This window comes from Agelaius tricolor, unplaced genomic scaffold, assembly GCF_023055355.1.
Source record: "Agelaius tricolor isolate 1412-34295 unplaced genomic scaffold, bAgeTri1.0.p SCAF_31, whole genome shotgun sequence".
Taxonomy (NCBI): Eukaryota; Metazoa; Chordata; class Aves; order Passeriformes; family Icteridae; genus Agelaius; species Agelaius tricolor.
The window spans coordinates 4,225,289-4,236,591 of record NW_027269291.1 but is presented as its reverse complement, the minus strand read 5'-3'; the positions used below and the strand labels follow the sequence as shown (position 1 = coordinate 4,236,591).

At 45.5% G+C, this 11,303-nt stretch overlaps 1 protein-coding gene across 2 annotated transcripts in view; it reads left to right on the top strand.

Moving 5' to 3' along the window:
* Nucleotides 1–5,130: 5,130 nt before the first annotated feature.
* Nucleotides 5,131–11,303, top strand: part of NSF (N-ethylmaleimide sensitive factor, vesicle fusing ATPase) — an 84,197-nt gene continuing 78,024 nt past the window's right edge. For both annotated transcript variants that reach the window (XM_071450689.1, XM_071450690.1), the window contains exon 1: nucleotides 5,131–5,256. In XM_071450689.1, coding sequence (XP_071306790.1) covers nucleotides 5,245–5,256 — 12 coding nt within the window. In that variant the 5' untranslated portion in view covers nucleotides 5,131–5,244. The remainder of the gene's footprint in view (nucleotides 5,257–11,303) is intronic.

The window sequence follows — 11,303 nt, the reverse complement described above, 5'->3', positions numbered from 1 at the left end:
TGGGCCCTGTCACCGTCCTGACCCTGTCACCGTCCCGACCCTGTCACCCCCGAGCCCTACCCCCCTCCTCAACCCTGTCACTCCTGGGCCCTGTCACCCCTCTGCACTTTGTCACCCCCTCAGACCCCATTACTGCTCTGGGCTCAGTCACCCCTCCAGACCCTGTCACCCCCCTGACCATGTCACCCCTGGGCCCTGTCACCCCCCAACCCTGTCCCTCAGCCACCCTCAGCTGCTGGGCCTGGGGACCTGTGGCCCGTCCAGGGGACTGCCACCCAGGACACAGCAGGAGCTGGTGACCCCAGACTCTGCACACACCTGTAAAGGTACACAAGCCAAGGAGTTCCTCAGGTTGAGCTGTTATTTTGCTATTTAATTATTGCACCAAGATTAGATAACTTGGATTGAGATGGCTTGGACTCTGCTGTGAGGGCTGTATCTGCAAAGGGGCTTTGGTGCCAGCTCAGGAGGTGACAATGACTCCCAGAGTGGCTCCTGGATGGTTGGGCAGCCCTTCCATGGCAGCCCTGACTGGGTTTCCTCTCCTCAGTCCTGCTCATCTCTCACAGCAGCAAGAGGACCCTTCTGTCACTCATGGGTGACACTGCTGTCCCCAGGTGAGGTGTCCCAGAGCCCCAGGGCAGCTTGGCTGGAAGAGAAGCCACAGGGGAGCTGGGACAAGCAGGGGGTCACAGCCTGTGTTTGTTTATACTTTTCATTGTTGCTGCTGGTTTAGATACTCTGCCAGTGCACGACTGTCACTGTTCTCACAGAAAATGACTAAGAAAAGCTCTGGAGCCACACCCAGCTTGTTTTCACTTCTAAAGATACTTTGTTTTGCTCTCCTCCAGCTGTTTTTAAGGAACCTGGAGACAGCATTTTGTGACGGTGTTCACAGGGATTTTCGGATTGGGGAAGAGACGAGGATCTGACTCCACGTTTCAGAAGGCTTGATTTGTTATTTTATGATATATATTACATTAAAACTATACTAAAAGAAGAGAAGAAAAGGTTTCATCAGAAGGCTGGCTAAGAATAGAAGAACAAAGAATGATAACAAAGGCTTGTGGTTCAGGCTCTATGTCCAAGCCAGCTGACTGTGATTGGCCATTAATTAGAAACAACCACATGAGGCCAATCCCAGATGCACCTGTTGCATTCCACAGCAGCAGATAACCATTGGTTACATTTTGTTCCTGAGGCCTCTCAGCTCCTCAGGGGGAAAAATCCTAAGGAAAGGATTTTTCATAAAAGATGTCTGTGACAGCATTTTTGCTGCCACCCCTCTCTGGGCCACTCAGGGCAGTAAGTGCCCACAGAGGCAAATGCTATTTTGTGAATCTTGTTTTTTTTATGCTGCCTTACATCTCCCACTTCCTCAGTGTGTGCTGCCAGCCTGCAGGATCATGGGGAGGGCAGCCAGCTCTGCCCAGCCCTTCCTAAATCCACCCAGGGACTGCAGACACAGATGTGTCAGCTGGAAACCAGAGGATTCACTCCAGGAGATGAAGGGGTCATCAATGAAGGTCTTGGTTCCAGGGTGTGAAAAATGCATATTTTATGATTGGCTTTTGGCAAATATTAAAATGAATATTGTATGTGTTATGTTGGAAAGTGATGCTGTATTAATTTTCTTAAGTAGTGTGTTAAATGCAGTTTTAGGTTATAAAAAATGTTAAAATATAAACGATGCTATGTAAGATACTTTTTTTCTAAAGAAAGGACTCACAGTGAGATAGCAGCCACAGGACATGTAAATCTTTCAGAGAAAGAGAATTTATTGCTCCATTATCAGAAGAAATGAACTTCTTCCTGCCTTTCAGCCCTGAAGACACCTTAGGATTCAGAGTAAGAAGCTGACACTGCCCATATAGAATCCTGTATTTGAATGGAATTTATGCATCATGTATGAGGTGTATGAATATGCAACAGGCTGTTGCTTTTAAGGGTTAATCCTCTGTTAATGTGGGTCCTTTTTTGGGTTTATTTTGCCCACAAAAGGTACCCAGACTGTCCATAACTCTTTGTTTTTATTGTTTCATATTGTCCTAATCCAAATTATCCAAATTATGATGACTCTAATTACACTACTCTTTTTATAACCATTTTATTACCATTAAACATTTAAAATTTTAAAATCAAGTGATTCACAGGGTTTTTCACACAGTGTGCGCCCCAAACCCACAGAGCTGTGGGACAGGGATTTGGGGCTGGCTCAGGTGTGGGCTGTGGTCCCCCTAAGTCCCAGATCTGCAGAGGAGTCAGTGTGATCTTTGTGTTTGGTTTGAGGGAGCTTTGCTTTGTTTTTCTCCCTCTTTTGAGATGGTGAGAAGTGGGGAAGCATGGCCACAGCTATTCCCTACAAATTAATAGATTGCATTTCCTGCATTTCTTGCTGCAAGGGACTCCCTTAAGGCCACAGAGCAGAGATCTGGGAAGCTGAGAGCAGTGAGAATTCCCCAAAACTCATCCTTGAGCCAGAGCCACTGCTGAGCTGAGCCTCTCAGGCTGTGCAGGACAAAGGTGCCAGCATTGTCACCTGCTGGGGTCTGGCCACTGCCATCCTGAAGCTTGTTTGCAATATTTAACAACCACTTTCTGTGCTTTCTGTGGAGGGACAGTGCAAGTGCTCAGCTGCAGGCAGGGGCAGCAGGGTCTCAGTGCAGGAAAATGAATCCTTGCACTGCTGGCATCAGCCCACAGCAGATTTAGGCACTGACCCCATTTCTTCTTCCCTTCACTGACCACTTTGGCCACTGTGGTGAATTCTCCTTGGTGCCAGTTTTCCATGGTCCTGGCAATCCCTCTGGGTCCCAGCTGATTCAAATTATACAGCTATTTTTATTACCATTGTGTTACTATTAAACATTTAACATTTTAAAACCCACCCTGGTACCTGTTGAAGGCAGTAAGCAGCAGTTACAATCAGTATGAATATTTTATGATGCTGTCAAAGCCCACCCAGGAAGCTGCTGGGACAGGCTGCTAATGTGTTAAAGCTCCCAGGATGTTTGGGTTGGCTTTGCAGACACCACTGAGCTTTGGGGTCAGTGTTTGCCATCGCCTCCCTGAGAACACCAACCTCAGAGCACAGCTGGGATTTCATGATTTCATCTCTCTGAACATCACCCAGGGGTTTGAGCTCTGTGAAGAAGCCATTGTCACCTCTCAGCACCTCTCCTGCAGTGTGATCTGCTTCTCCAGAGCAAAGCACAATTTCCAGGGAATCCCATGGGGATCCCCATCCCAAAGCCTGGCTGGAAACTCCTGGTGCTCAGACAGGACCAGAGGAGCAGAGCTGCAGTGCTGAGCACTGGGCTGGGAATTATTGAATTTGCAGAGGGGGAGAGAGAAATGATGCATCTGACTGCATGGATATCAGCAGGCTAATTAATTACTTTATTATCCTTTATTATTCTATACTATATTACATTACATCTAAACTGAACTTGCCAAGCACTCACTCTGCACACCCTGCACAGAATCTCGGGGCTGCCAGTGACAGTCCTGACACACACACACACACCTGGCCCTGACAGGCCAAGGAAACAAACCCCCATCATTTTGGGTAAACAATCTCCACATTGGGTTCTGTCACAGACACATTTTTCAAAAAATACTTTTGCTAAGATTTTTCTCCTGAGAAGCTGAGAGACTTCAGAAATGAAATGTAACCAATGGTTATCTGCTGCTGTGGAATGCAACAGGTGGAGCTGGGATTGGTCTCATGTGGTTGTTTCTCATTAATGGCCAATCACAGTCCGGCTGTCTCAGGCTCTCTGGTCAGTCACAAGATTTTATTATCATTGCTTTCCTTTGCAAGCCTTCTGATGAAATCCTTTCTTCTCTTCTCTTAGTATAGTTTTAGTATATAATTTTTTAAAATATAATATATATCATAAAATAATAAATCAGCCTTCTGAAACATAGAATCAAGATTCTCATCTCTTCCCTCGTCCTGGGACCCCTGTGACCACCACCACACATTCTACTTTGGCACAAACACAGGCACAGCAAATGAGATAAGAATATTCTTGGGAAGAATTGTGCCTTGCTTTTCTTTGTGAAGAGAAATGTGGGGGTACAGGGGATGGGGTGGAGGAGCCCTGACCCCCGTGGGGATGAGCCAGGGCCGGCTGTGACACCTGCCAGGGGTTGGGTGGCACCTCTGAGCTCCCATTGCTGCCTCTCAGGCTCACCCACCTGGCATTGTTAGCAAATATAAACAACCTTCAGTGTCAGCCAGCTGCTGCTGAATGGGAAGTCCCATCAGGGAGAGTGAAACCATCAGATGAAGGAGACCAGCATGCCTGGTTTACAACAGCTGCTGTGCAGCCTCTTTGGAGCAGGAACAGAAAAAAAGCCAGATGAAAAACGAAATGAAAGAAATAAAAAATGAAACAGAATAAAAATTTTAAAAGTTATGTAAAAATAAAAAAAATTAAATCAGTATTATGTTTTATTGTATATATAAATATAGCATCCTATATTGTGTTCTAACTTACAATTAGATGTTAATAATATAATATGCTAATAATATAATGTAATGTAATATATTGTAATGTAATATAATATAAAATTGTATAACAAATTGTATGTTTTTATATTATATTATGTTATACATAATAATATATAATATACATATTATATACAATATACATATATGATATATATTATATTATATATTACATTATAATGTAATGTAATAAAATATAATATAGTACGTTCTAACATATATAATATAATATAATATAATAATATGTGTTACAACATACAATATGGTATACAATATGTAATGTAAATAATATCAATAATACCACAAAATTATGAATAATTATTACAAACAATATTAATAAATCAAAACCACATTAGAATAGAATGAAATAATTTAAATCATTAAAGCAGGGGTTGCTTGGCACTCGGCCTATTCCTCTTCATCCCGGGACCGGGACCGGCCGGAACCCTTAGCCCCGCCCACCCCGCTGCACCGACCAATCGCCACAACTCTTCCGATGACTGACAGCAGAACGTCCTGCCCCTCACCGCCGGGCCGATGGGCGGGGCGTTGCGTGACGCATCCATCATTGCCTTGAGCGGCGGACAGAGCGACCAATGAGAAGGTGGAATCGCGCAGGGGGCGTGGCCTTCCCGCCCTCTCGGCCCCGCCCCGGCGCGCCGCGGCGCCTGCGCTGCGCCGCCCCCTGGCGGCCGCGGGCAGGGCCTGTCGGTCAGCGCTGCGGCAACATGGCGGGGCGGGTAAGTGGGGGGGACACGGACCGGCCGCTATCGCCCACCCCCTGCCCCCTCCTCCGCTCCTGCTCCTCCCTGCGCCACCGCGGCTTTGCGAGCCTCCCGCAGCCCCGCTGCCAGGAGGGCGTTCGGCCCTTGGGGGGTCTCCTGGCAGCGCTGTGAGGCTGTGGGGACCCCCTCGCCCCCAGCGGTGTGAGGGGTCCTGACGGTGCTGTGAGGGTGTGGAGACCCCGGTGGTTTGGGGGGCTGGGGTGGGTCACCCCTCTCCCGGTGTTCCCCGGGGCTCTCGGGAGGCTGAGGTGGCCTCTTGGTGATGTGGCATGTGGGACAGGACTGGGGTTCCTTTGGAGCCGGGGCAAGGGTGACCTGTTCCCTGTGGGGCAGGATTTTAGGGTCCCCCAGGTTCCGGGTGGCCCCTTGGCAGTGTGGGGTGTGGGGCAGGGCTGGGGGTTCCCTCAGGAGCAGGGTGACCCCTCTCCATGTGGCTGTGAGGCAGCATTTAGGGTTCCCTGAGTCTGCCTGAGGTTGCAGTGGCCTTGTGGGGTGCAGAGCTGGATTTTGGGGTTTTCTGGGGGTGCTCAGAGGCTGTGATGACCCCCTGGTGCTGTGGGATGAGTGTGTAGGGCTCCCTCGGGAGTTGGGGTGCAGGATTGTAGGGTCCCCTGAGGGTGCAGTGAAGCTCGGGGGTGTCTCAGTGCTGCTGTCAGGATTTAGGGTCCCCTGAATGTGCTGTGAGGCTCTGGTGACCCTTTTTCCTGTGAGCAAGGACCTTTAGGGATGCTGTGACAGGGGGTGTGAGGACATGGTGCTCTGGGATGTGGGGCAGGATTTTAGGGTCCCCCAGGGGTGCTGTGTGGGACCCAGGGGGTCCCTTGGCAATGTGGGGTGTGGGACAGGACTGGGGGTTCCCTCAGGAGCAGGGTGACCGCTCTCCTTGTGGCTGTGAGGCAGCATTTAGGGTTCCCTGAGGGTGTTGTGAGGTTGCAGTGGCCTTGTGGGGTGCAGAGCTGGATTTTGGGGTTTCCTGGGGTGCTCAGAGGCTGTGGTGACCCCTTGGTGCTGTGGGATGATCCTAGGGCTCCCTCAGGAGTTGGGGTGCAGTGAATTCCAGGGGTGTCTCAGTGCTGCTGTCAGGATTTAGGGTCCCCTAAATGTGCTGTGAGGCTCTGGTGACCCCTCTCCCTGTGAGCAAGGACCTTTAGGGATGCTGTGACAGGGGGTGTGAGCCCTTGCTGCTCTGGGATGTGGGGCAGAATTTTGGGATTACCTGAGGAGCCTCTGGGGTGCCCCTGTCTCCGTGGGGTGTGCAGCAAGGTTTTAGGGTCCCCTAAATGTGCAGTGAGGCTCTGGTGACCCCTTGGTGCTGTGGGATCTGGGGAGATTTTCTCACATTATAAAACACCAGGTGCTGTTTTATAACGTGGGTCCTCCTTTTGTTGTGTGGAAACACCTCAAGGGTTGTGCAGTGGTTTTATTCTGTATTCATTTAAAAAATAAAATAATCCCTTTTTAGTGATAGATCACATCAGCAAGTGGCCAGAAAGGCTTTAAAATGTGAAGGAACAGCTTTGACTGTGAAATCCCTTCTTGTGGTGCCTGCACATCCCCTTTTTTCAGGTGTCCAGGTGCTGCAGGATGTGTTTGGATTGCTCTGCTCTGTGCCAGGAGCTCAGTCATGCTTTGCTGGGTGTCAGCCTGGGAAAGTCACATTTTTCATTCTTGGCCAAGTCATTCAGGGGAATTGGTTTTCCAAGTGCTTTTTGGACTGTGCTGGGCTGGTGGATGGAGGGACGCTGGTGCAGTGCTGTGGTGCAGAGCAGGGTGAGGAATCTGCTGTGCAGCACAGGTGCTCCACTGCCACCCCTGAAATGTGCTGAGTAATTGAGAAAAACCCCACATTTTGTGGTCTGTCTCTCATTGACAGCTTTTCCTCTGCTCCACATTCCTGGTCTCACCTTCCTCCTTGCACCTTCTTTTCTCATCTCACCCTTTGCACAGGGAAACCTGGGAGCCTTGCCTGGTGTTTTTTCAGCATTCTGTTGTCCAGAACAGGAGCTCAGTGCTCTGGTCAGTGCTGAGATCATTTTACCCACACTGGATGTGGTTCTGAGGCTCCCTGGGCCCTCCCAGCTGTGTCCTCAGGGAACACCCTGGTGCATGCTGAGTGCTGGAATTGGGACTGGGGATGTGGGGAGGAAGGAGAAAAATCAACCTCAACTTTATTCTTCTGCTTGGAGCTTTTCTGCTACTAAAAAATGGGAGAAAAATTTGACCAGCTTGGGAGCCTGGTGAAGGAAAGGGGGATTGATGTGAATTTAAAGGAAAGATTGATGTTTAGCTGCCTCCTAATCTGGCACTTGGATGAGTGATGCTCTCCTTGGGTTATCAGGAAGCTCCTCAGTATTCAGTGTTTTCATGATTTGCCTACAGATGCAGTTGTTGCAGAATCACCAGGTTGTTTAATGCTGCAGAGAGAATCCTTGAGCTGAGTGTTCCATCTCCCTCTCCAAGCTGGGTCTGATCCTTCAAATGCTTCCCAAGGAGCTGCAGTGCTGGGGAGGCTGGGAGCAGGGGGAGCAGGCAGCAGCACCCTGGGCTGGGACCCAGAGCTGTGGCTGGGTAAACACAGAACACTTGGTGGGAGGGTGGGGGTGTGTGAGAGCTCCAGGCACAGCAGGTGAGCTGTGCTGGAACACAGGTGCTGTTCTGTTGCCAGCCTTTTTAACAGGTGCTTCAACCTGCAAGGTGGGAAGAGGAGCTTCAGTGACTCCTCCTGCCCTGCAAATCTGTTCTGCAATGCCATTTAGAGCTGAATCTCTTGTGCTGGACTGGTGTGATTTGATTTGTGCAGTATATTCTCACAGGGAGAAGTGAATGGTTGTCCTGATGTACCAGAGAGACAAAATATTGAAACATTTTGAATAATTCAGGTGAATGATAAGCCAAATCTGATTAATTGTGTGCTGCTGTTTCAGGTGTGCTCCCCTAATTGCACTGGGGCTCTCCATGGCAAGGAAGAGATGGTGATTAGAGTGATTGAAGTTTACAGGAAAAACAGTTTATGGTGATTAGAAATAATGGCTGTTTCTGTAATAATTTATTCTGTATCTCTGCATGGGGATCATTAGGCACACAGAGAGAGCACTGAGGCATCTGCAGGAGAGGGAATGGTGGAATCTGCTCTCTGTAGCTGGTTATGGACTCTTGGACCAAGTAAACCCCTGGAAGTTCTCTGGGGCTGTCTGTACCTAATTGATTTGAACTAGATCAGGGATTAGTTCCCAAAGGGATCTGGAAAGGCCAGGTGGTTTCTGTGCCTTGTCCCAGTGAGTGGATCCAGCACAGCCTGGAGAGCCCCACGGGCCTGGGCTGGGGCAGTGCTGCTGCTCACACCCCCTGGGTGTGCAGGGTGCTCTTGTGCATCCCTCAGCAGACACTGGTGTGCTTTTCTCTAAGGAATATGAGATCTGGAATAGCTGAACTCATGTAACAGTTCATGGTTAGAAATAATGGTGTTGTAGGGGGTGTCCCTGGTGTAAAACTCCCATTCTTGTTCCTCTGATGTTTGGGGCTGCCTTCCCACCCAGTGCCACTCCTGCCATGGCAGGGACACCTTCCACTGTCCCAGGCTGCTCCAACCTGGCCTTGGACACTCCCAGGGATCCAGAGGCAGCCACAGCTGCTCTGGGAACCCTGCCCACCCTCACAGGGAACAATTCCTAACATTTAATGTAGTATATATAGATATATCTACACTATATTTATATAATATATTTATTACAATGTATAATAATCTACCATATTTATATAATTTATATAATTAAATTATATCAATATTTATATATTTTAATTATTATATAATTTATATAATTAATGCAATTAATTATATAATAATTTATGATATTATTATAATATTATATATTTATAAATAAATATTTATTTATACTTATTATATAATATATCTAAACTATATATTATGTATTATATATAAAATATATATTATGTATATAATATATATTATATAGCATGTTTAATGTATTATATATAATATTATATTAATATATTATATTATATATAATATATAATAATATATAATATATAATATATTATATATTATATATAATATAATAGATGTAATATATAATATAATATATATAAAATATAAAATATAATATATTATATATTATATATATAATGCTGAAACAGACTAGACAATTAATAACATTTGGCTTATTATTTGCTTGTATTATTTAAAAATACTTAAAATGCAGACAGTGTGGTTTTAGGTGGGCTGGTTTGGGGTAGGGACTTTGGAATAATGGGGGCTGGGCTTTGTGTTGATGGGTTAGAGCTGGAAGGTGATTTCTGATAACATATGGAAGCAGCCTTCAGAGATGCAGGGGTTGTCAGGCAACTCAAGGAAGGTTTATGAATCAACTTAGCTCCTTCTTGCAGCCTGCTTCTGTTCCTGCTATCGTCACTTGGTGTTTTTTTAGTCTTTCCTAGCATGTAATATGAAGAAATTGGGTTTTTAGCAGTGTTTCAGGGAAATGGGAGAAGACTCTTTGTGAATCTTTGTTTCAGTAATCACTTCTGCATCCTCGTAAGCGTCTTGTGAAATCACCACAAATCAGCTTGTGGCCTCCTTTCAGGACTTCTGCCTTGCTGAATTGTTTCAAATAAAACCACATCATTTGTTAAAAACTCTAAAATGATTTAGAATACAATTCTGAAGACCATGTGAATGTTTGTGGGCATATCTGGCCCTGTCATCTTTGATTCCTTTGTTGTTGGCTCAGGGTTGCAGCAGCAGTGTGTCCTAAGCTTGTGCTTAAAAAGTCACTGCCAGAGGGAGAAGGCAGTGCTGCCTCTCCATCTCCAGTTTTTGGGGTGCTGCTGTGTCCCACCTATTATGTGGACCTGCCAGAATAAATAAACTTAGCTAATAATTTTGTAGTAGGAAAAAGTCTTTTTAAAAAGTCAGAGAAGCTTTTTGAGGATCATTTCAAGTGTGGACTTTGTAAGTATTGCTTTTAATTTTATTTTCCACCAGAGCACAGCAAGACCTTCTGTTTTCCTCTCCTGTTCTGGGTCCTGTGCCTCAGACCACAGAGCTCATTCAGGCTCAGGATAAACCCTGACTGAATTTGGAAGAAGTTCTGCCATCAAAGCAGATCTGCTTGAGTCCACAGAAAAGCACTTGCTAGAAAGTAGTGGCACTGAATTACCCACCAGGCAGGACAAAGTTTCAGTACAATGAAATTACCATTTATTCATTTTTTTAACAACTAAAATGTTGGTCCTTGGGTCATGGAGTGATCTTTTTTTTTTTTACATGAAAACAACTGAAATGTTGGTCCTCATGTCATGGAGTGATCTTTTTTTTTTACATGAAAACAACTGAAATGTTGGTCATGGAGTGATCTTTTTCTTTACATGAAAACAACTGAAATGTCAGTCCCCATGTCATGGAGGGATCTTTTTTTTTACATGAAAACAACTGAAATGTTGGTCATGGAGTGATCTTTTCTTTTACATGAAAACAACTGAAATGTTGGTCCTTGTGTCATGGAGTGATCTTTTTTTTTTTACATGAAAACAACTGAAATGTTGGTCATGGAGTGATCTTTTTTTTTACATGAAAACAATTAAAATGTTGGTCATGGAGGGATCTTTTTCTTTACATGAAAACAACTGAAATGTTGGTCCCCATGTCATGGAGTGATCTTTTTTTTACATGAAAACAACTGAAATGTTGGTCCTCATGTCATGGAGTGATCTTTTCTTTTACATGAAAACAACTGAAATGTTGGTCATGGAGTGATTTTTTTTTTTTACATGAAAACAATTAAAATGTTGGTCATGGAGTGATCTTTTTTTTTACATGAAAACAATTAAAATGTTGGTCATGGAGTGATCTTTTTCTTTACATGAAAACAACTGAAATGTTGGTCCCCATGTCATGGAGGGATCTTTTTTTCTTTACATGAAAACAACTGAAATGTCAGTCCCCATGCCATGGAGTGATCTTTTCTTTTACATGAAAACAACTG